This window comes from Eublepharis macularius, chromosome 18 (assembly GCF_028583425.1).
Source record: "Eublepharis macularius isolate TG4126 chromosome 18, MPM_Emac_v1.0, whole genome shotgun sequence".
Classification (NCBI taxonomy): domain Eukaryota; kingdom Metazoa; phylum Chordata; class Lepidosauria; order Squamata; family Eublepharidae; genus Eublepharis; species Eublepharis macularius.
Window position 1 is genome coordinate 10,186,660 of NC_072807.1, and position 25,978 is coordinate 10,212,637.

General features: G+C 45.3%; 1 protein-coding gene across 4 annotated transcripts in view; it reads left to right on the top strand.

Annotated features, from left to right (window-relative positions):
* Positions 1-25,978, top strand: part of STXBP5L (syntaxin binding protein 5L) — a 100,040-nt gene that overhangs the window by 19,806 nt on the left and 54,256 nt on the right. For all 4 annotated transcript variants that reach the window (XM_055002687.1, XM_055002689.1, XM_055002688.1 and 1 more), the window contains exons 2-8: positions 6,453-6,550; positions 9,349-9,430; positions 12,851-12,951; positions 16,692-16,826; positions 18,192-18,255; positions 23,094-23,177; positions 25,718-25,841. In XM_055002687.1, coding sequence (XP_054858662.1) covers positions 6,453-6,550; positions 9,349-9,430; positions 12,851-12,951; positions 16,692-16,826; positions 18,192-18,255; positions 23,094-23,177; positions 25,718-25,841 — 688 coding nt within the window. The remainder of the gene's footprint in view (positions 1-6,452; positions 6,551-9,348; positions 9,431-12,850; positions 12,952-16,691; positions 16,827-18,191; positions 18,256-23,093; positions 23,178-25,717; positions 25,842-25,978) is intronic.

Sequence of the window (25,978 nt, forward strand, 5' to 3'; positions counted from 1 at the left end):
AGTTGTCCTGAAGGGCGATATATAAATTGAATGTTGTTGTTGTTGTTATTAAGTCACTGTGGAATGACTGCTAACAACGTTATCCACTTAACTTTTGTTGACATTGAGACAGATATGAATAGAAGGAGCAGAATATTTTTCAATGGTATATTGCTCTCTTACAACAGTATATCCCATTGTGTCTGGGAGAGCTGAACTCTGATGTCTGGAAATCAGTTGTAATTTTGGGAAATCTAATTTAAATGGAAGGGAGAAGATGCTATTGGTGTGGTCTGCAGCAGCGAGGGTTGCCAACCCTGGGTTGGGAAATTCTTGAAGATTTTGGGGCACATCCGGGGAGGGTGGAGTTTGGGGAGGGCAGGAGCCTCAGCAGGGTATGATGCTGTACAGTCCATCCTCCAAAGCTGCTACTTATTTCAGGGGAACTGATTCCTGTAGTCTGGAGATAAGTTGTCATTCTTGGAGTTCTCCAGGCCTCACCTGGAGGTTGACAACCATAGCAGCAGCTGCTGTGGAAGGCCAGTCCCTACTAAGGGAATCAGTTTCCTAGCCCTGAGGACACCACTGAGTGGAGTGTGGCTGCAGTGCCACAGATTGCCTTGGGAACTCCAAAGGGCCTCATTTTCGATGGTGCCTTTCTGTAGCCCACTAGATGCTCCACTTAACTTTGCCCCTATCCAGCCCTGTCTCTGCCCACTTCCAGTCCTTCCATGGCAGCCCGATACTGACTGAACACGTGTGTAGGTTTGAATTGCCAAGGGGAAGGGAATGAGGTAATAGCCCACTATTTATAATAATAATAATAACATTCGATTTATATACCGCCCTTCAGGACAACTTAATGCCCACTCAGAGCGGTTTACAAAGTGTTATTATTACCCCACAACAATCACCCTGTGAGGTGGGTGGGGCTAAGAGAGCTCAAGAGAACTGTGACTCGCCCAAGGTCACCCAGCTGGCTTTGTGGAGGAGTGGGGAATCAAACCCGGCTCTCCAGATTAGAGTCCCGTGCTCTTAACCACTACACCAAACTGGCTCTCATAAACATCCTCTGTGCAGACAGGCAGCTTCAGTTCAGCAGTTCCTATTTTCTTGGCAAGCAATCTAGGCAAACACATTTCTTTGTACACACATATCAAAAGTTACTGATGGCTAGGAATCCATTTCAATTCCTGGGGACTCTCCGTTTCAAAGGGAGTTATGTCTGTCTGTCTGTCTGTCTGTATAGTTTGCCTTTCTCACTGAGAGCCAAACTACAAGTGACGTCTTACACAGGTTGGACACTAGTCGGCTTCCCTCAAGTTTTGATGGGAAATGTAGGCATCCTGGTCTTGCAGCTGTAATGGAGAGCCAAGCTGTAAAACCAGGGCGCCTACATTTCCCATCAAAACTTGAGGGAAGCTGACAAGTGTCCAACCTGTGTAAGGCGTCACTTGTAGTTTGGCTCTGAGACCCAAGGTGAATTACACAGTGCGAGTGCAGTACAATATAATACAATATAATCACAGCTAGGACATTAATGGAGAAAAATACAGTAACACATCTTGAGGGTTTATTTATCTATAGCTTGAAGGCCTGGAGCAGGTAACAAAGCAACTCCTCAGTAAAAAAGGAGCAAGAATAGTTCCATTAAATCCTGCCCATCTCCAAGCAACCTCAAATCACAAAGGTTGCCATCAACCTGGAGGGAAAAAAACTCCCATCACTTTAACAAAGGCTTACTGGGAAGGTCATGGGATTGGACTCCATGGCACGAAAAGCTTCAGTTGCTGTTTTCCACATGCTTAAAGGGACAGAATGTTTTTTCGCCAGGCTGTCGGTAGCCTTACAAACAGCCGAGAGTCTCTCTAGCTGAGACATCTGACATGTGAAGAACATGTGTCAGGAGATGTGATGTTATCCAGGAAGGGCAGTTTAAAAAGACAGAGCCGGTGGCAGGGCAAAGGCTTTGCGATACATTGGAGCTGTGTGAAGGGGTTGTGAAATGCCAGAAGGGAAACTTCAGCCCATTCTAACCTCTCCAGGTCTAATCCCAGCTCTGGAAGGCAGCTCCAGCCCATTTCCATTCGTAGCTGCCCTCTGGTTGCCATCCCACACAGTTTTAGACTGGAGAGGGGAGAGTGACAGAGCCTTTGGGGAGCCGAAGATGAAAGACTCTCAGACTTTGACTTTCGTGGGTGAGAGGGTTAATTAATTAGGGACAACTGCCACAAATGTGCCTTATTTATCCCTGCAGTTAATTGGTTCTGCTATATGGCCATCTTCCCCTTTCATAAAAGGTGAGCGGGCATTGCTGAGATAATGAGACTGAGATCTCTCCTCCCAAATAGAGAATGAGGCAGTAAACCTATGTCTGAACTGTACCATTTCAGATTGTACATATGGGTGGGTGGGGGAAACAAGACTCATGTGAATATTCCTCCACACACAAAAAACTAGCATGGCCAGGAGAATGTTTTAGCCTAACCATCTCTCTGACGTGCTTATTTCATAGGTTTGCTAGATCAAAATGGGTAGCCATGTTCGTCTGTCTGTAGCAGTAAAAAAGAACAAAAGTCCAGTAGCACCTATAAGACTAACAAAATTGGTGGTAAGATATGAACTTTTGTGAGTCGCAGCTCAGTTGTTAGTCTTATAGGTGCTACTAGACTCTTGCTCTTTTCTACTTTATAGGGTTGCTAGCTCTAGGTTGGATGATTACTGGAGATTTGGGGGTGGAACCTAGGGAGAACAGGTTTTGGAGAAGAGAGAGGCCTTAAGGAGTATAATGCCATTTTTTTCTGAGAGAGCTGAACTCTATTGTCTGGAAATTAGGTGTAGTTTTTGGAAATCTTCCGTCAGGGTCTGCGATATATATGTGTTAGAGTACTCATGTACATTACAAATGTCTTTTGTAGCCTTCATGAAGTTACAAAGGATAGTAAGTAGATTGTAAGCCCATGAGGTTAAAATTGTATGTACTCTGGAATATGAATGTGCTGCCATGAGATGTGCAGCGAAAAGATTGTGTTATGATGAATCAGGAAGAACTTGATTCAAACACTGTCTCAGCCTCCTATCTGTAATAAGGGGGCAATAATGATGTTCTCTATGGCAGAGTTGTTGTGAAAACGATGGAGACAAAGTAAGTGGATAGTTTCAGGTGGGTAGCCGTGTTGGGCTTCAGTAGAAGAGCAAGTGTCGAGTTAAAAACCAACAACCTTAAAGACCAACAAGATTTCCAGGGTATGAGCACCTACTCAGAACCATGTACCCTGGTAGTTTTGTGGGTCTTTAAGGGGCTACTTGCCTCAGATGTATGCAGAGTGGCTTTGAAAAGGGCTGTTTTAAAGCTGAGCATTACCGTGCCACTTTCAATTTGCAAATTGCTTTATAAGTTTTATTGGTGTTTTCACTTAGCATCTCCGTTGAACTACAATGAAATCCTAAGCGGAGTTATACCTGTCTAAGGCTATTGAGGTCAACGGGCTTTGAATGGGATTTAGGATTACACTGACAGCGACTTGCCCAAGGGAGTATACTGAAAAGGGTACTGCCTTCACGAAGTCAGACTATTGGTCTCTTTAACCATTAGGCCTCCTCCCTTGGGGAGGAAGACTAGGGTCTCAGGCAGGGGCTCTGCCTGAGATCCTTTTAACAGGAGATCTGGGATCTTCTGCCTGGGGTTGCCAGGTCTCCTTAATCTCCTGACGGGAGGAGGGAACCTGGAACTTACCTTCCTGATCTTGCACGCTCATGTTTCTGGGAGGCTCCATGGGGACCGCACCCGTTGCATGCTGTACTGGGAGTTTTCTTGCCTCCTGGGCCCATTCCTCAGGGCCTTCCCCCCCCCACACTGGTCAGGTGAGTGGTGGCAGCAGGGCTCATTTTGAGGGGGAACGCACAGGAATGCAGTTCCGGCAGTCCTCCAAAGAAGTCACATGTCAGGTGGCCCCGCCCACCTGATTTTTAGCCATTCTGGGCCCATTTTAGCCTGGATCGGGGCTGGAACAGCCCAATGTGGGCACAAAATGGCCAGGACCGGGCCCAAAACAACCAGGATTGGTCCCAAAACAGCCAGGATCGGGCCTCTGACAGGTGGTGGATCACTCTCCCACTCAGCAGCAGCCCAATTCTGACCATGTTGGGCCCCTTTTCGGCCATTTTCAGCCCCCTTTTGCCATTTGGGGCCCAATTTCGGCCCTGAATAGCCAGGATTGGGTCCAAAACAACCAGGATAGGTGATGTCAGGGGGTGTGGTATATGCAAATCAGTTATGCTAATGACACACTTCTGGTGATGTCAAGGGGCATGGCACATGCAAATGAGTTATGCTAATGAGTTCCTCCAGCTCGTTTTCTACGAAATGACCCCTGGGTGGCAGAGACAATACCCAACATGGGAAATCCCACCCACCAGAGAATTATCTCATATACCAAAGTACCCAGTTTCCTGGGGGTAAAGTGTAGATGACTGGGGGAAACAATGGCAAACCACCCCGTAACAAAAAGTCTGCCAAGAAAACGTTGTGGTGCGACGTCCCCCCCATGGGTCAGTAATGACTCGGTGCTTTACCTTTACCTTTACCAAAGTATTATAATGAGTCACCTATAGATATATTTATAAAGTGACAAGTGCATATAGTGAATAAATATTTCCTACAAATACCAATGAGATCCTGTATATAAATAGCAGTAATTACAATATATGTATACAATATCTTCCAATATGTCCAATCCACATAATAAATACAATAAATACTATAAGTAACAATATGATAACAAATTCAAGGACGCATACTCCTTTCGTATAAATAACTTTTTGAAGGGTGAAAGTTATTTATGCAAAATGAGTTAAGTGGGCTGGCTGCTTGTTGGGCGGGGGCGGGCGGGTCTTTGTGCCCCCAGTTTGCAGTAACTGACCTGTAGGAAGAACACAGATAATATTAATTTCAAAGTGGAAAGTTTGTCTCGCACCTACCTATTTCTCTTTCAGTGATGGTGGTTGTCACCTCAAGACCTCGTTCCGGCGTTTCTGCAAGAGAAAGAAAAAGAAGTTATTCTTTCCTTGGACTATTGGTCATATGCATCCATGAGTTTGTTATCATATTGTTACTTATAGTATTTATTGTACTGGCAGGCACCCCAGGAACACGTGTGATGTGTGCTCCCAGCAGACATGACAGTGTCACTGCTGGGGGTGATGTCATTGTGCAGGCCATGTGACCACTCCTGCACTTCGTTTGGGGCCAGTTTTGGCCCCAAATGGGCTGAACTGGCCATGCATAGAGCACGGAAGCACTCGCATGTCCACTGCAATGATGTCACCCCAGAAGTGAACTCATTGTGCATGCGCCAGGAGCCGCTTGCGAGGGACAACACACTGCCAGCATGAGGTAAGTGCTAAGTCCCCTCACCTCCCACTGGGAGGGAAGAGGGACCTGGCAGCCCTAGCCAGGAGTGACGTAAGTCCTCCAGTCACGCTTGAAGAAAATGGCCTGTAGGGAAATGGGCAGCCAGACTTGAAGCTTGTGTGTGAGGCCTACAGACCACTGTGAGGCCTACAGGCTGCTCATTCCCTAGCCTCAGGCCTAGGATTGTGTCACTACCTCAGAGTGCAAGGCTGGCACCCAGCAGTGACGGAAAACACAACAGGTGGCGAGGTCCCTCACTGACAATGAAATGACTTCACCGGCGACATGCTGACATCGCTCTCCATGCAACCAGAAGTGATGTCAGTGCATAGCTAGGGATGCTCTAGCATTCAGGCAAAGCTCTATAGTTAAACCTGGCAGCCCCAGTCACGCCTCAGGTTGGCAAGCAGGGCCTGGGAACTGGCAGGGGGACTTACCAGCAGCTGGGGCCCTCTCCAGAAATGTAATGATGTCTCTGGCAATGCACTGATGTCACTTCTGGGTGCACAGGAAGTGACATCAGTGCATCCAGACGCTGACTTTCCTTCTCTCATTTCCCTGCTACTTCCTCCCTTAGCCAGCTGAGTGGTGGTGGGAAGCACTGGCTGGGGGGGGGCATCCCCTACAACTACTGGGACAATGGCAGCCCTACTTATTCTGTGTACACTGCAGCATCCATCCATGCCCCGCCCCCCATCTCCCAGCAGTAGCCACCCTAGACCTCAGTATGGTTTAATGCCTGAGTCCATCCTCCAAAGTGGCCGTTTTGCCAGGGGGACAGATCTCTGGAGTTCAGTTTTAATTCTAGGTCTCTGGGGGCCACATGGAGGTTGGCAATCCTAAATACTGAAGTGTTGTAGTACTATAAATATTCGTGAATGTTCACTGTTAAAAGCGAGACGGTTAATCAGTTAAAAGATATTTTAAAAAGTTGTCAGGCTGTTAATTGTTTTTATATCCAGATCTTTGTCTGCTATAGATGATTAGAATATAAAACATTCCTCTGCGTTGGCATGCTGCCACTGCCGTGCCTCAAGGAGGTCTTTTCCCCCTCTTGCAGACAGTTCGGCACGGGTTTCCATATTTGCCCACTGCCTTAGCTTTTGACCCGGTTCAGAAGATTCTGGCTATTGGGACAAGAACAGGTATCATTCGAATGTATCCTTTGCTAATGCACGAGACAACGTGATTTCGCCATCTACGCTGAACAGCTTGTTTCTTTGGTTCATTTTCTTACGCACTTATTTAGGTAAGATACGGTCGATAAACTTCAATGTTTATATACTTTGCTTTTTACTAGATCAGGCTAAGTTCTTTATCACTGGTTTTTCTGGCTTTAGGCAGATTCACACACCAAGCAATGTTTACTTAACAGATATCATGACCTGCAGTCCATATATCTGGACCACCTGTCCTGGTTCTGCTCCCATGCATCCTCTTAGATCCACCCATCAGTATCTGAGGCAGGGTTCCAGCAGACTGGAAACCCTGGGGAAATTTTGGGGCAAGTCAGGGTGATAAAGATAAAGATGTCTCTCTGGGAACCAAGATCAAAATAATCCAAACTATGGTGTTTTTCATTACTACATATGGGTGTGAAAGTTGGACAATAAAGAAAGTTGACAGGAAGAAAATTGATTCATTTGAAATGTGGTGCTGGAGGAGAGTTCTGCGGATATCATGGACAGCCAAAAAGACAAATAAGTGGGTTCTAGATCAAATCAAGCCTGAATTCTCCCTAGAAACTAAAATGACAAAACTGAGGCTATTGTACTTTGGTCACATCATGAGAAGACAAGATTCTCTGGACAAATCAATAGTTCTAGGAAAAGCAGAAGGCAGTAGGAAAAGAAGACCTAAAATGAGATGGCTTGACTCAATCAAAGAAGCCACGTCTCCCAGTCTGCAGGATCTATTAATGATATTAATGATAGAACATTTTGGAGGACTTTCATTCATAGGGTTGCCATAGGTCGGAGGCGACTTCACGGCACATAACACACACAGGGTGATGTCATGGTGATGCTCTAGGAATTCCCTGTATCTCTGCAATAAAAACCATAGCAATTTGGGAAATTCCTAGAGCATCGATGTGACACCAAAATGTCATTTCTGGATACATAACTGGATAGAGTGTTGTGTTGCTGTGACACTGCCTGTCTTTTCATTTTGCTCATGGGGGCGGGGTATGCTGCTATAGCAGTAGAACACCCTAATCTGAAGGGTAGCCATGTTCCAGCAAAAATAATGCACATGAACCTAGTAATACCTTAAACATTCACAATGTTTTGTTGCAGCATAAAGTTTAGTGGACTAGAGCCTACTTCAGATGCCAGATGGCGATTCCTCACTGGTGGTGGAAAGTGCTTTCAAGTTGTAGCCAACTTATGGCAACCTCTGCTGGGGTTTTCAAGGCAAGAGACATTCAGAGGTGGTTTGCCATTGCCTGCCTCTGCCTCAGAGGTCTTCCATCCAAGTACTAACAAGGGCTGACCCTAATTGGCTTCTGTGATCTGATGAGATTGGGCTAGATCTTCACTAGGCAGACCTATTATACAGGCAGTAAATGGAAGAAAACAAAACCAAAATTGACCTGTAGAGATAAGAAGGGCATTGTGGACACATGGTGGCATATATTATTTGGGTAAAAAGTGTCTGGTGTACAAAAAATATGAATACCCTACACGAGGCAGCAAGGGCTGGTTAGACAGGAATGTCAAGTCAGCACCTTCTTTCCTGATAAGAGTCATTTCTTTGTCTTTCTCCAGATTGCTACTCTTAGGGCAATATCCCCCTTCTTCTCGGAAACAGTAGAGAACTCCTTTCAGGTAGCAAGGTCGCTAGGTCTCTTTCTCATCTCCTTACTGTCAAGTGTGTTCGTTCCTGAATAAAGCTTTCTTTACTTTTTAATCAGTTCACCAATATATATCACACTGGAGCATGAACCAGTTGGTTGAACCCAGGATGGCATGGCTGATATTATTAGGTCCTTCACGTGTATTGCCCACTTAGATACAGAGACAGGGGCAGCTGGTTTTGTTGCAAGGTTTGGTGCTTGGGGTTGGGTCTCAGAGTCTCTCTACCTGAGACATCTGACACGTGAAGAACACAAATTGGGAGATGTAATGTTATACGGGAAGGGTAGTTTAAAAAGACAGAGCCGGCGGCAGGGCAAAGGCTTTGCTATACACTGGAGCTGTGTGAAGGGGCTGTGAAATGGCAGAAGGGAAACTTCAGCCCATTTGAACCTCTCCAGGTCCAAGCCCGGCTGTGGAAGGCAGCGTCAGCCCATTTCCATTCCTCGCTGCCCTCTGGTTGCCATCCCACACAGTTTTAGACTGAAGAAGTGAAATTGACAGAGCCTTTGGGGAGGCGAAGATGAAATTAACAAACCCTCTGAGGAGTGATCTCCGCCGGCTCTGTCTAAGCTGTTGTCCAAAGGGTGCGGGATAAATGTTTTAAATAAATAAATATGTCAATCTTTAAAAGTAAAAATATTAAAAAGAAAGAAAAAAGACAGCCTCTTTCCAGCGGCCAGAGAGAAGGCTTAATTTGCAATCCGTTGGGACTTCATGTCCTGTAATTTCTCTAATCTTCCACATTATTAGGTCCCCAAATGCCTGAATATGCAGGAGCACTACAGATATTTATTTATTTACTGCAGCTAGGCCTGCTTTTCCAAGTTGCTGCAGGATTGCTTCCCCATACAAGACATTTCCTTAATGGTCGCATGCAGAAAAATACATCCGTTTCCATCTCCCAATCAGTATGCCAAATACGTGTGTGTGTTGCCTTCTCAGTAGCTGCAATCCCTCTGCACTTTTGGAGGGTCTGCTTCTATGCTATTTTTCTTAATAAGCAAAAACTCCACAATGGTAAACTGTGATAAACTTTGCTTTGCTATCATTCCAGCTCTCAGCCTAGGCAAACTGATCCTTGACTTGAATTCTTAACAGATTGGGCCGACCGGGTGTTGACTATTGCTGCCAACATGAAAGCGGCGCTGCCGTTGTGCAACTTCAGTTTTTAATTAATGAGGTAAGGCTATATTTACAGAATGCGGATCATTCTTTGCAGTCATATAAAGGACGGGGCCTCATTTGCTTTCACTTAAAGAGAACAAGAAATGGCCTGGAGGAACGATGTGAAGTTTGAATATTACTTAATCCTTCCTTTTGTTTGCTTCATTCTGTTTTTAATATTATAATGCACTAAGTAGAGTTGACAACCTCCAGGTGGAATGTAGAGTTCTCCCAGAATTACAAGTGATATCCACACTACATAGCTGGAGAAAATGGCAGCTTTGGAGGACAAACTCTATGGTATACCATAGATTCTAGGTGAAACCCCTACTCAAATTTCCCTCTCCACAGGCAGCATCCCCAAATCTCCAGGAATTTCCCAGGCCAGAGATGGCAACCCTAGTGCTAAGGAATGTTGATGATGTCATGGAATCTTCAGAAATATTGTTCTGCTAAGTTTGTCACCTCTAGAATATCTTTGTAAGCTGAGGTGAATAGCCAGTAATGATATCTTTGAATGGCCGTGATGAAGCTTGCGGACCACTTTGCTGCCATAGAAAGCTGATAAGCATTATATCTGTTAATGGAAGGTGTCAGCATTCAAATGATATTCCAGCTTTGTAAGTTAAAGTGAAAGGTTGGTGTCTGACAAACTAAACGTAGGGACAGAAGTTGTTATATGGACATGAATAGAAGACTAAGGGTTGAAAAACTAATTGGAAGAATACCTTCAAATAGCATGGAAGCTTCAAGAGCACAAAGAATTCATGAAAGAAGGTAGCTCTGGAGAAATCTCACAGAGGCTGTTTCCACACTACTCACCTTCATCTGGAATGCTGAGGAACATCGCGAAAAAAACATGGAATATAGCTATCTTCCGTGGTTTTTTCGCGACGTTCTGCAGCGTTTCGGATGAAGGTGAGTAGTGTGAAAACGGCCAGAGTCTATGTATAGGAAAGTATGCATTTTGCCAGAAAGGGAAGGATAGATAGACAGAAGTAACACACATTGAAAACCAAAGGCCCAGGGAAATCGCGCGATGACAGTGTCTTCCTGGCCTGATTTCGCACAGGAAGACGCTGTGTTCCAGCAGAAGGTAAGCCGTGTGGAAACGGCCCAGGCCACCCCAGGAAGAATTGGATGCCTGGCCTGGTGCACCAGGACTTCTGGTAAAAACCAGAAATGACATCTTCAGATGTCTAGGATTTACAAAAATGGTATGGTTTTTGTAAAATGCTAGCTTGTATAATATCCAGTTTTTACTAGAAATGATGTAAGCATCCTGGCGTGATGCCAGCGGCATTCCTTCCCTCTGTTTCCATCCCCCTGCTCAATAAGCTGGTGCTGGAAGTCTGGCATCGTAGGTCAAGAAGAAAGTGGAACCCAGCCTCACACGGGACCCTGGAAGAGGAACCAGTTGAGCTGATGGCAGAAAGAGAAAAAGGGTTAGAGAGAGTTAAGGAGGCCAGTGGGAGATGGAGGATTTCTGTCCCATGAGACATTGAGCGGAACTACAAGTGACAAAAGGCACAGGTTGGACACTTGTCAGCTTCCCTCAAGTTTTGATGGGAAATGTAGGCATCGTGGTCTTGCGGCTTGGCTGTCTGACTGCTGTCCAATGGACTTCTCAACTGTCACTTGTCCAACATTCCGCCAAGCTGCCTACATTTCCCATCAAAACTTGAGGGAAGCAGACAAGTGTCCAACCTGTGCCTTTTGTCACTTGTAGTTCTGCTCATACTTGTCTCTTTAAAAATTACTTAGATGAGAATATGTTGCCAGGGGTGACTTTTGCTGTTGTGGCCACACCTGCTCTCTGGTGAAGTTCTGAGAAGTGCTGTGGGGCCTGTATGCCCCAGCAGACAAATGGAGAATGGAATGTCACAACTTGGTTTGAGCTAATCAGACCCACCTCGGGTAGGAGGAGAGGCAGACCTTGGACTGGGTAGGACTTCTCAGTGAAAACTGTAAAACTGCACTGGTGGGTAGTAGAAAGGACCCTGGCTTCGTTGCTTTGGATCGCATCATGGAGCAAGAGCACCCTTGCTGCAGGAAATGCTGAGACAAAGAGGCCATGCCAGGCAAGGAGCATTCCTGGCCTCAGGGAGAACCAGTCCTCCTACCCTCCTGGCGGAAGGGCGCGGGATCTGGCGCTTACCTTTCTGGTGTCCCTGGGTGTTCCTCAGGAAGTGATGTCATCATGCAGGCGCAGTAGTGTGTGCGCATTTTTCAGTGGGCTGATTTGGGTCCCAAACAGGCCTGATTCAGCCCGTTTGAAGTCAAGATTGGCCTGCTGAGAAGCCCAAGAGCTCTCTCAGGGGTGGTGCAATGACATCACTTCCAGAGGTGATGTCATCTCGCTGCCCCAGGAGCCCACCCAAGAGGGGCATTCCCCCATCTTTCCTCCCGCACAGGCCAAGTTAGTAGAGGCAGTGGGTGGAGGGTGGGAGCAGGGGATCCCCCGCCCTTAGCAGGAGAATGACATCCCTATCCGACTTGCTGGCCCAGACACCACCTCTTTCTTTCTTTCTTTCTTTCTTTCTTTCTTTCTTTCTTTCTTTCTTTCTTTCTTTCTTTCTTTCTTTCTTTCTTTCTTTCTTTCTTTCTTTCTTTCTTTCTTTCTTTCTTAGAAGGGCAGAAAATGAAATAAAGGGCCACGGTACAAGTGACAAATGACACTTGAACGGCAAGTGAACAGACTCACGTGTATTCCTCCCTGTTCACTTGCCCTCCACTTGATCACTGATCGAGTGGAGGGCAAGTGGAGGGCAAGTGAACAGGGCGGAATACACGTGTGTCTGTTCACTTGCCATTCAAGTGTCATTCGTCACTTGTACCTTGGCTCAAAGGCTTGTGTTTTGTTGGTTTGACTACTATGCAGTGTCCAGAGTTGATTACTCACTGAAGTTGACAGTCTGGGCTGTTCTATTTCAGATTGCAAGTAGGGGCACACAGATTGAGTGGTATAGTCCCAACACAGAATTATCACCTTAGCGAGGACTGGCTTGACCTTTTCCTCTCCCCATTGAATTGAGTCCCCTCCCAGCCCGATCATTCTTTCAAGGTTTTTTCCCTTATTTATGATTCTTTACTGATGTGATTTCAAACCTACATTGAGAACATCATTATTGCATTTTTATTATTGTGGAAGGGCTTAGACTTGTTTTCACAAATGACCGTACTTTTCTTTCTGCTCCTCTTTTTAAAACGGTTTTTAAAAAAACTACAGTTGTGAGACAGTCAAAATTAAGCATTTTCAGTGAAATCTTAAACCACGTTACCCCATTTTTCAGTGAAATCCTAAGCAGAGTTAATCAATGGGCTTAGACTGGAGTAATTCTATTTAGGATTTCACTGTTTATGAGGAACCCAAATTCTAATCCAAGTCTGCATGCTTGTAGTAACATCAGGTCATGCTCCTCTTCTAATTTAACAGGGTGCTTTGGTCAGCGCCAGTTCCGATGACACGCTCCATTTGTGGAACCTCAGACAGAAACGGCCGGCGATTCTTCATTCTCTAAAATTTAGTCGAGAACGGTAAGGCTTGACAAAAAGCAAATTTTCCGTTTAATCCTACTGTTTTTGCTGTTGTGTATCTTGTCAAATGCTGCAACTTCCTTAGTTATATGTATGTAAATCACGATCTGGCAATTCCTGTACAGAACAGAAGTAGAGCAGTTGAAGTTAGCCAACTGTCCTCCCTGGCAGAGGCCGTTTCTTTTTGCTTTACAGGGCAGATTAAGCAGAAAGGGCTCAAGAACCTTCATCAGGTAATTTGTCCCAAGGGCCAACTGAGGGCCAAACTTGGAGCCAAAACACACGTTAAGAAACACCTAGGTTCAGCACGTGTTCTCTTACCTCAAGGTTTGCGGGATCTGTAGGCGTCCTGGAAGCTTAAAGTTTAGCATTTACAGAGCAGCAGGGAGGGAAATACAGGCGCCTGTATTTTCCCTTCCCCTTCCTGCTGCTCTGTAAATGCTAAACTTTAAGCTTCCAGGCCTCCTACAGATCCCGGCAAACCTTGAGGTAAGAGAACAAGTTTAGCATTTACAGAGCAGCAGGAAGGGGAAGGGAAATACAGGTGCCTGTATTTCCCTCCCTGCTGCTCTGTAAATGCTAAACTTTAAGCTTCCAGGATGCCTACAGATCCCGGCAAACCTTGAGGTAAGAGAACACGTGCTGAACCTAGGTATTTCTTAACGTGTGTTTTGGCTCTACAAGTGTCGCCTGACACAGGTTGGACACTTGTCAGCTTCCCACAAGTTCTGATGGGAAATGTAGGCAGCTTGGCGGAAGTGTTGGACAAGTGACAGTTGAAAAGTCCATTGGACAGCCGTCAGAGAGCCAAGCTGCAAGACCAGGACGCCTACATTTCCCATCAAAACTTGAGGGAAGCTGACAAGTGTCCAACCTGTGTCGTCTGTCACTTGTAGCTTGGCCCTGAATTGATACTCAGAGGAGACATGAACATTTTTCTTCTACTAAGGAGAAGGCTGACCTGGAAGGCTGACCATTTCAGTACAGGAATGGCCCAGGAGGAGGGGGCTGTGTCACCCTTTCCCTCCTGTTGTTTGTCCACCCAAAATCACTGCTTCCGATGAGTGGGAAATCAGCAATGGTGGGGAGAAACAAACTGAATGGGCAAATGGCTGAGGAGAAGCAGTTTGGGGTAAGAAAACCTTGAGTGGGAAAAGGGTTTGGTACCCCCTCCTCACTCATCGCTCTGATTTATAGAAAATCGGCGTGACAAAGCTAGCCATGCCGTGGTAACATCCAGTTTGCCTGTGTGGAGGACACAATCTGGCCACTGGATAGTGAGGAGGTAGCCAATTTTGCTTTCCACAATGGAATCTGGGCGAGGTCTCTGATGATGGTGCTCAGCTTTTGTGCCTTCATCAGGTTCTCTCCCACACAACCCATTTTCTGCTCCATTCTGGTTGCCAAGACAATGGGGGATAAGCTAGACGTGCAGGTTTTTAAACAGTTGAGTCTGGGTTTCCCATACCCAACTCAAATGCCCTGCAGCTACACAGCCGCTTTGGGGAGTAGCTGTTAAAAATAAAGGAGACCCTAAATGGCCTCAGAATGTCTCCATGGGGGGAGGAGGACGTCCCCCTCAAGCTGTTTCCCCCTATCAAAATAGCACGGGAGGGAGTCCCCCCCCCCCATTTTTTCTGCTCCACATGGAGCAGGGTGTTTGTTGTGAGGATAATAATGCAACAGACACGGAGAATCACGAAAATGGTAACAATACAAGCAAGTCGTGTGACCGCCCTAACGAAATAAAGACTTTGAAAACAATTATTACAGAAGTATTTCTCTTATTGCTATTGTAATCACAATGGCCCTCTCAATAAATATTATAATATACAGTCTTCCATTCAGGGTTTTTTTTCTGGGAAAAGAGGTGGTGGAACTCAGTGGGTTGCCCTTGGAGAAAATGGTCACATGGCTGGTGGCCCCGCCCCCTGATCTCCAGACAGAGGGGAGTTGAGATGGAGGGCAATCTCAACTCCCCTCTGTCTGAAGATCAGGGGGGCGGGGCCACCAGCCATGTGACCATTTTCAAGAGGTTCCGTAACTCCCTTCCACCACGTTCCCCCTGAAAAACAGCCCTGCTGCAATTCAATATATAATGTGGCACACAGTCCTCCTCCACCAGACCTACAGAGTTTCTAGTGCATGATAGCAATGTTAGTATCACCCATGAACACTTCTATATATCTGGCTCCTTAAAGCTTATTTCAAGCATACACCGTTTCGTAACTTGGTTAATTGTCCATAGGGTTGTGAACAGATTATAGGTCCAGCAACACACACGTTGGACAGACCATTTGATGGGCTGACTGGTTGGATGCCTTCTATGTTAGGAAGCACTGGTGAACCTGTTGACCATTTTTTTAAAGGCACATTTTAGCCCTCCCTAAGGGCTCACCGGCCGCCCTGATGAGAGCTGAAACTGGAATTCCCTCTATCATGGAATTAAAGATCATGAAATACTGGATAAGAAACAAAAACACTAGAGTTAACACCCTTAGCCAACGGCTGAATCCACACGCCCTCGGCATGTCCTGGCGTTGCGCTAAATGTTCGCTAAACACCCAGATTCAGAAATTGCGCTAGAAAGACACTATACAATCCATAAACATGTTACTATCTAAAAATCCTCAGTGTCTTGTGTTTCTTGACAGTATATGTTCCAGATATTCTATCCCAGATGACTTTTTGGTCTTGGCAACTGATAATTTTGAAATCAGGAACTGAATATATGATTTTGATGCAAAGATAGACTGTACATCAATTTTAGATTCAAAGGCAGCACCATGCTACGAATTATTTAAACATGATCACTTTAGAGCGGCTTATTTAGTCAATATCATCAAACACACAGAGTATCATTCACTTCCTTACATTTTCAAACAGTACTTGCTGTACTTGTACTTTGTAGTCCTTGGAGTTTATGGAGTATATATCAACTGTATATTTTATTTGTTAATTGCAAATTTGCTATGGCCAATGGCTAATTGCAATAAACTTACTATCTATCTAAAGACCTGGCACTTACTTCGTGTCTCCAGCATGTCTGCAGTCACACGTGCACGAAGTGTGCGCATGCTCCTGGCGCATGCATGATGATTTCATTTCCAGGAGTGATGTTACTGTGCCAGCCACGTGAGCACTCCCACACACTGCGCAGGGCCGATTCATCCCATTTGGGGCCAAAATCGGCCCCAAACGAAGCTCAGGAGCACATCTGTGGCCAGTGCAATGACGTCACTCCGGGAAGTAACGTCATCATGCTTCCCAGGAATATGCATGATGCGAGTGTTCCTGGGGTGCCTGCTGGTGGTGGGCAACCTCTGGGGGGCTTGCCACCTCCTGCAAATTGCTGGCAGATCAGCAGGCAAGAGTTTGCCTGCCACTGGCAGGCACCTGGGAACCCTACTTTGTCAGGAGAGATGGGCAAGTGGCACACACCAGGTGGTGACTTAGACTGCCACTAGTACTCAGATGCCTTGGACGGCAAGACACATCAATGGGGCTGTTCCTCCACAGAGAGAAAATCCAGAAAGGCATGTTCTTGCTGACTTGGAGCAATGATTGGATAACTGTTGATTCCTAAAGGGGAAACCTTGCACAGAGTGAACGTGCGAGTCTTTCCCAAAATTTGAGAAATCGTACTTTAGTGTTATTCAGTATGATCTTTGCACCTGAAAACATGCCGTGGCAGCCATTGTGATTGTCCCTGTATAACTTTGCACGTCTTCCTTCTTCAGGATTACGTTCTGCCATTTGCCTTTCCAAAGCAAATGGCTCTATGTTGGAACAGAGCGAGGAAATACTCACATTGTAAATATTGAATCCTTCGTCCTTTCTGGATACGTGATCATGTGGAATAAGGCCATAGAGCTGTAAGTCTGGGGCTGTTTGTCAGCACCTCTTTACATTGCTGATATATTTCTTCTGTTTTTGTTACAATTTTTATATGCTTCTTTAGGGCATTAAAATAATTCTTGTCCCAATCCAGCTGTAGGTACACTTTAAAAAAGTATTTATGTGTGACCAGAGACATCTTACACGAGGACGCTGAGTGTAGGGAGACGCAATGTTAGCCGGGAAGTGTAGTTTAAAAAGACAGCCAAAGGCTCTGTCAATTTCACCTCTCTACACAGAGCTGGCAGAGATCACTCCTCAGAGGGTTTGTTAATTTCATCTTCACCTTCCCACAGGCCCTGTCAATTTCACCTCCCTTTTCACTGAACCTCGTCTCTCATGACAAGCCCAAGGTCACCCATTAGAGTTTCCAGGTCCCCTGAGCATGAAAGCAGAGAATGGGGGGGTCATGGGGTGGGGGCCCAATGCGAAGACCTTCCTCATGCATGCGGGCAGTGCATGTAGTGCTTGTACTTGTAAGCACTTCTACATCTTGATGGGAATGACGTCATTCCCAGAGCGACATAGAAGTGCTCTAAAGTGCTTGGGCGTGTGGTGCAGGGTCCCCAGTAGTGATGTCATCGGCCCGCCCTAAGAGCTTTTCAGCAGGCTGATTGGGTCCCCAAACGGGCCAAATTGGGCCCATTTGGAACCCAAATCAGCCCACTGCAAAGTGCATGTGTGATCCTGCACCTGCGTGATGATGTCACCTGGAAGTGATGTTGCCAGAAGTGTGTGTGTGCAAAATACATGCATGAGAAACACAGAAGATGAGTGCTGAGTCCCCACCCTCCCACAGGGAAGGTAAAGGGTCTGGCAACCCTAGTTCTAGGGCCTGTTCCTGTGTCCCCCCTGCTTCCCAGGTGAGAGGTGGCAGGGGGTGAAGGCTGGGAGTGGGGAATCCCCCACCACCCCTGGGAAACTGGTAACTTCCATGGCAGAGTGGGAATTCGAACCTGGATGTCCCAGATCCTGGTCCGACACTGTAACCAGTATACCACATCAGCTTTCTCTCATGTCCCTCTCCTCCACCTCCAATCTTCCTTTGCAGAAATTATGCTTATTCTTCCCCCCCAAAAGTTTTCTGTTTATTATTTTAACTTTAGGAACGCTGTTCCCCAGTTTACCTGGGACAGAAGATAGCTGAGGCCTTTGATTTCCTCATTTTAGTTAGTCTGTATGCATACGTTTCCCGTTTTTTCCCTGTAGGAATTATGTTCAGTTTAGTTATATAATAACATCATCTCAGATATTTTCCCTGTAATTATGACTGATGGCATCCAAGCTAAAATAGCTATTTTGTTCCCTCTCTTTTAACAGATTTTTTTTTTTACTATTTGCAGGTCTACGAAGACTCACCCTGGGCCTGTGGTACACTTAAGTGACAGCCCAAGAGATGAAGGCAAAGTGAGTAAGAAGAACTGAGGCATTTCTGAGCATTTCTGGGCAGCTTTGCCCTTTGGTCTATAACTTTACGAGGCCACTGAAATGTGAAAAAAAAAATCTTTTGGAATACTTTATGTGACAGATTGTTGTATAGTCTAAACCACACAATCTGGCTGAGTCTGCTGTAAGACACAACGGAATTCGATTACGATGGAATCTGTTCTGGAGGGAATGGATTTTTGCCACGTTGGCGGGGGGGGGGGGAAGTAAGTAATCCTTACTAAGAAGTAAGCACAGGGCTTTTTATCAGGGGGAACGCGGGGGAACGGCGTTCCGGAACCTCTTGAAAATGGTCACATGGCTGGTGGCCCCATCCCCTGATCTCCAGACAGAGGGGAGTTTAGATTGCCCTCCATGCCACTCGGCGGCACGGAGGGCAATCTCAACTCCCCTCTGTCTGGAGATCAGGGGGCGGGGCCACCAGCCATGTGACCATTTTCCCCGAGGTGAACCCACTGAGTTCCACCACCTCTTTTCCCAGAAAAAAAGCCCTGAGTAAGCCCCATTTTATTCAGTGGGGCTTACTCCTCAGGCAAGTGTGTATAGGATTACAGCCTAAATACTTGATAATTAGTCTGTTAATTGATTTTTGTGCTTAATTAACTAATTCCTTAATTAACTGATACAGATGTAGAATGTGTTCTAATACAAACACTGAATTGAAATTTTAAGTAGAATTAATACAGTAATGAGTGTAATAAATGAAGCCTGAAATTTTTCGTCGCTTTTAAAAGAGTTCAGGAAGTTTTATGGCTGCTCGAGACCTTGGCTGCAAAAAAAGGAAATCCAGTAAGTCGCTTTCCATTTTTGCTTGGCCAAAAATGTTTTTTCTCCGTTAACACAGAAATGGAAAAACTTACTAATTTAGAGCATATGAGAGAGGGATATGGTATTACTGGTGATTTTATGAATGCGTAGTGCCAAATTGTAAATAACTGGACCGTTCACAGCAATGTTATTGTAATTTGCACTGAAAACCCTAGTTGGTTTTTGAAAATGGGAAACAGAACATCCTTGAAATAGTGCTACAGAACAAGTTATTTAAAATAGCTTTTTTCAGGCATGTTTTAAAAAAATAAATGAATGGCATGGTACTACATTTAGCAGTACAATCCCAAGAAGTGTTATTCTGATTTCAATGGGCTTAGACTAGTGTAACTCTTTTTTAGGATTCCGCTGTAAAATGACCAGTTCCAGTTTGGGAAATTCCTAGAGATTTTGGGTGTGGAACCTAGGCAGAGTAGCGTTTGGGGAGGGGAGACACCTCAGCAGTGTATAATGCCATAGTTTGCACTTCAAAGCTGCCATTTTCTCCAGGAGAACTGATATCTGTGGCCTGTAGATCTGTTATAATTCCAGGAGATCTTCAGCCATCACCTGGAGGTTAACAACTGTACACTACATGCTGTTGGTACCCTCCTAGAGTGGTGCCCGTAGGTGCCGTTGTACCCATAATGCCATTTTTGGTGCCCACCAAGTGTTTTTTAGAAGGTGAGTGGGGCCAGGTGGGGCTTTTGTCCAGCCAGGTTTCTGATTGGTTGTCAGATATCTTATTGACTATGCAGATTTTTTAAAACTTGATTTGGTAGGAGCTGCCACCACAGCACACGGATCTTACCTTCAGTCATATAGCAAAGGTGTATGCATGCAATTTTTTTTAATGATATGTTCCTTTTAAACTGAGGTTCTGCCAAAAATGTTGATCAGTTACAATTAGAGTTATGCACGACTTCTCTTCCTGATGTTTCATGTTGGCTCTGCCTCTTCTGGCAGCCATTTTGTCATTGGCTTTGCCTCCTGCTACAGCCATTTTGCAGTTGGGCCTACCAGCCCATGCCAGAATTCCAAAGGCACTCAAAAAAGTTGGGGACCTCTGCTATACTTTCCGAAGCTTCCATTTTCTCCAGGGAAATTATCCCAATCATCTAGATCACTTGGGATTCTGGGAGAATACTGGGAGATTGGCAGCCCTGTGTTGACTGGCAGGTATCTTTATATGCAAGTGCCCCAAATTCCATCCTACTCTTAACACGAGCAAGAAATAGAAACTAAGGTATGGCTAGGCAGGTGATGAGTTAGAGCTTAATCCAATAGGAGCTAGTTTAGGGTACAATCCTGCTTTCCTGCAGACAGTAACAAATAGGGGTTGCCAGCTCCAAGTTGGGAAATTCCTGGAGATCTGGGGGATGAAACCTGGAGAAACCTGGAGAAAGTGGGGTTTGGAGAGGGAAAGGACCTTGGCATGGCATAATTCCATAGAGTCCAACCCCACCCCCCCAAAGTAGCCATTTTCTCCAGGCGAACTGATCTCTGTGATCTGAAGAACAGTTGTAATTCCGGGAGATCTCCAGCCACTTCCTGGAGGCTTAAGCAAAAACAGCAGGGAGAAACCCGGATAGTGATGGCTAGAAACAACAAGTCCGGGAATAAACCGTTAGCCAGCAATTGGATTGTATAATATTCTTTTTTAAGTAAGTGCAAAGTGCAAAAGTGCAAAAAGTGCCTTAATAAATATACAATATCAATAAATACAATTGATCACAATCTTTTTCCTATGTCCAAGTCGTTATGGTAAACACTTATATCCAGCAAAACTGTAGTAAACGCCACAATGGGCTCACTCATAAAAGTCACAGAGCTAAGAGAAGAGGTGACTCCAGTCCAATCCAAGTTGCAATAATATCCAAAGATGTGCTGACGGGATTATGCAGGCATACTATACAATTCCCGTTTCGTGTGTATCACACTTCTTTTGGGCACAATTAAAGCTGGACTGTAACAAAAATGCATCTGTATAAATATATAATAAATATATACAACCCCTGTTACAACCATCAATATTTGATACATATATACAACATATACTCACAGATCACCATTTTACTAATTGCTCTAAAGTGACTGCCATCAGTGCTCCTTCTTATCAATACATAACGAACATATATCAGATGACGTGGACATAAAACATACAGGAAAGGGCGTTCTTAAATACACAGGCTCCAACAAGTCAATTAATCCTATTACATACATCACAACGAACCCTTAAAGTACAACACAACTTTTTATAGTTACAATAGCATACAAAAATGATATATCAGTATAACAATTACACATCAACAACACAAGGGGGAGAGATGGAAGAACAAACTGTATTTTTAACCCAGAAAGCATGAATAGTCTATCTCATTATTAAGCCCGGTAGGGGCGAGACTTTGAAGCTTAAAAATCCATCTCGTCTCTAGCTGCAGCAACCTCCTGGGGCTATCTTCAGAGAATGGTTCCTGGATCGAATCTACCACCGTGATTTTAAGGTCGCCCAGGTTATGATGACAATCCCAATAGTGTAAAACCAACGGCGCCTCTTTGACTTTATTTCTTATTCTGGAAACATGTTCCTGGATTCTCGTCCTGAGGGGACGTATGGTATTGCCCACATAGTATAGGGGGCAGCTACATTGAATAACATATACTACATGAGAGGATTTACATGTAGTAGAGCCCTGTGGTATTTCTCGTCTATCCGGAAACATGTCCACAAATTTAACCATGTAGGGACATACATTACAGTCTCCACATCGAAAATGGCCTCTGGGAGCTGATCTAGTATGACTTTGGGCGGAGGTCTCACAAATAAATTCAGACCGGGTCAATATATCTTTAAGGGATCTAGTTTTACGAAGTCCGATGGCGGGGCTCCCCTCACACCCAGGGATGTTATCAATTAGATGCCAGTGTTTCCGAATAATTCGACATATAGGGGTAGCCAGGGGGGTGTAATCCAAAGCCCATTTCAAACGATTATTATCACTACAGGCTTTGGGGGCCAACAGATCCTCTCGTGGCATAACAGCAGCCCTATTTTCGGCCAAAACAATAGCTGACCGGGGATATCCTCTGCTAGAAAAAGCCTTTCCTAGTTTGGTACAGTTAACCCTGAAGTCCCTTTCATGTGAAGAATTGCGTTTGAGCTGCAAGAATTGGCCCACAGGGATGTTGTATCTCAGGCGTTGCGGATGAAAGGAGGAAAAATGGAGATATGAGCATCTATCCGTGCTCTTTTTAAAGGGCCTTACTCCCAATTTACTGTCACTAGATATGTGAATGGTAACATCCAAGTAATTAATACATTCACTACTTCCTTGCCACGTAAATTTAATATCCGGGCTGATGGTGTTTATCCAATGTCCAAATTGTTCTGCAGCCTCCCGTGTTTTAATCAGGACAATGGCATCATCTATGTATCGACGATAATATACAATGGACTCTCTGTAGGGGTTGTTCTCCGTTTAAAATGTAATCCATTGTGGCGTTTACTACAGTTTTGCTGGATATAAGTGTTTACCATAACGACTTGGACATAGGAAAAGGATTGTGATCAATTGTATTTATTGATATTGTATATTTATTAAGGCACTTTTTGCACTTTTGCACTTTGCATTTACTTAAAAAAGAATATTATACAATCCAATTGCTGGCTAACGGTTTATTCCCGGACTTCCTGGAGGCTGGCTACCCTAGTAACAAAACTTGTGTGGCTACTCATGGAACAGAATTGCAGCAATATCCATCAACTCTCCTGGGTTCCCTTAATGAAATCAAGCTGTTTCCTTAGGTTTTCGTAACAGTGGATTCTGACTGATAACTTTTTGTTAATGGCCTTGGCTGACTGAAATTACTTTTCGATATTTAAACTCCGATGTGAGAAAAGGCTCAGAATATATAGTTTAAATATAACTAAGGACACATTTTAAAAAGGTAACAAAACTGGGAACCTGCTTGTGCTTGTCTTTTCCCCTCAGCTGTTGATAGGCTATGAAGATGGAACAGTAGTACTCTGGGACCTGAGATCCAAGAGAGCAGATATGAGAGTCTATTATGATGAGGTAAGCCATTTTAGTTTTGTTTTTTAACCGTATGTGGCTTCAAGGAGCTTCATGCACAAGCTCCCGCAGCAGCCTCAACAAAGTATGTGTTTGGAATTCTAAAATCCCCGAGAGCAGGGCTTTTTTTCAGCTGGAATGCGGTGGAATGGAGTTCCGGAATCTCTTGGTCACATGGCTGGTGGCCCCGCCCCCTGATCTCCAGACAGAGGGGAGTTTAGCTTGCCCTCCGTGCCGCATGGCGCGGAGGGCAATCTCAACTCCCCTCTGTCTGGAGATCAGGGGGCAGGGCCACCAGCCGTGTGACCATTTTCTCCAAGGGCAACCTGCTGAGTTCCACCACCGCTTTTCCCAGAAAAAAAGCCCTGCCTGAGAGCATTTTGGAACCCGAAAGGATCTATAGACCTCTGTGGGCAGACCATTTTAACAGCCCCCCGTTTCTGTGTGGTGTTGGGGCCATAGTCACCCTTGCCTTCAGTAGATAATGGTCAGACCATGGTTCAGGCCGGATCCCCAATCCCAAAAGAAGACTTCCCCTCCAAGGCTCAGTACTGAAGCTTTTAATAATAACTAACAATACTTACCTACTAAGGTGGCAGTGCTACGCTCACATACTTGGGAGTAGAGGTGGGCACGGTTTGGAAAATGGACCAAAATTTTGCATGGTCCAGCCCCATTCGTGGTTCGAGAAACACAGTTTGTGGGACTCCGTTTTTTCATGAATTTTGGTCCATTTGGGCCAGTCCGTTGGTCCATGGTCTGTGAGTCCAGACATTCTGGCGCCGATCTATCAATTCGCTAGGCAATGGAGAGGACGTCCGCAGACCTCTTGCAGCCTTTAAAAACTTAATAGGCAGCTCTGCCTGCCGAGCAGAGAGCTCTCATTCTGCAAGGGAGGGGTGGATGTTCTGCAGCCAATCTTAGTCATCAAAACCTTTAAAGACAGCTCTGCTTGCCAACGAGAGACCTCCTATTCTACTCTATGGAGCAAGGAGCAAGAATGAATTCCGTAGGCAACAGAGGGGTGGACATTCTGCAGCCATGGCAACACCAATCGTATGTCAAGCTCTGCTAGGGGATTCTCCTAGGCGACTCCACTTCATCAGACCAGGCTAGATGAGTTAAAGGTCTTTATTAAGAGATTACCATCATTACGGCACAGTACAAAGCAATTGCCAGGAATACCAGAGCAAGGCCCAGTGGGCTAGTTATACCCTCCTCTTTCCTCCCCCTTTTTCGTGCAGAAGTCTGTTAGTCTTGGTGCACGTTTTCTCGTGGGAAAGCTGGAAGGGGAAAGAGATGTAAGCTCCAAGGTCATTCTGTTGATTCCCGGGTGCCTTGAGATGACAGCTGAGTACAGGTTAGCAATAACATAGAAAATGACAATAGGATAGCAGAACTACAAACTATCTCCCCATCCTGCAAAGTAAAAGACATCATGGCAGGTAGGTCACAGGCCTGCTTGACATCTTAGCCCTCAAAACCCTGATAGCCAACTCTGCCTGCCAACCAGAGAGCTCTCATTCTGCTCTATGTGAGCAAGGAGGAAGAATTAATTCCATTGGCAACAGAGAGGCGGACGTACTGCAGCCATGGCAACACCAATCTTAGCCCTCAAAACCTTAATAGGCAGCTCTGCTTGCCAAGCAAAGAGCTCCCATTCTTCTCTATGCAAGCAAGGAGGAAGAATTAATTCCCTAGGCAACAGAGGGGTGGACATTCTGCAGCCATGGCAACACCAATATTAGCCCTCAAAACCTTGATAGGCAGCTCTGCTTGCCAATCAGAGAACTCCCATTCTTCTCTCTGTGAGCAATGAGGAAGAATTAATTCCCTAAGCCATGGCTGGGAAGGTGTCTGTGTGGTGAATGAGGGGGCTCTTCCCACACCCTTTTCTGTTTGAATTTGCTTCATTGTAACGGCTAGCCAATGCAAGTCAATTGGCATTTGCGACTCCAGTATCTACTGGAAGTTTCCTGGGGGCAGCTGCTTTGGGGGTCTGTAACTTGGACGTCTGAAATGCAATCTTGATCAAACTTGGAGGGTGGCTGGAGGAGAGGCTGCTGAAGACTCTCTGTGAGTTTGGGATGTCTGGGTGTGAAGGGAGCAGAGCCAGGGCTGCCAGAAGTGACAGACTGCAGTCCAATGAACCGGTCTGTGAACAGGGCTGGTCTGTGAAAAGTTCGTGGTCCATGGTCCATGAAAATTGGCGGGCCACGGGCTGGTGATCCATGTGGTTTTCCTGGTCTGTGCCCACCTCTGCTTGGGAGTACTTGAGTAGCACATTAGGACTCATTTCTATGAACATTTCTCTCATGAATTTCCATGAACATGTGAATATTTCCTTACGAATATCAAAATGTGCTATTAATTCTCGTTTTATATGCAAGATGAAACGGTTCCCAAGAGATAGATGTTGAAAATGGTAAGAAAAGGTAATGTCAGGTTGCGGGAACCTAAAACGTGCAAAGAATTGTTTTATTGGTTTGATTCAAGTCAAATCTCATATATGGATTGTTCTTGATTGCTGCTGCTTCTTTTAGGCGATTCATTCTATCGGGTGGCATCACGAGGGGAAGCAGTTTATGTGCAGTCATTCAGACGGCAGTTTGACTCTGTGGAACCTCCGAAGTCCTAGCAGGCCATTCCAGATAATAATTCCACACGGTAAGGTTTCTAAGGGGTTACTGATAATTATATAAACTAAATTGCTTAGGAGCAGGGGGGGGTTTCATCAGGAACGCGGTGGAACGGAGTTCCGGAACCTCTTGAAAATGGTCACATGGCTGGTGGCCCCACCCCCT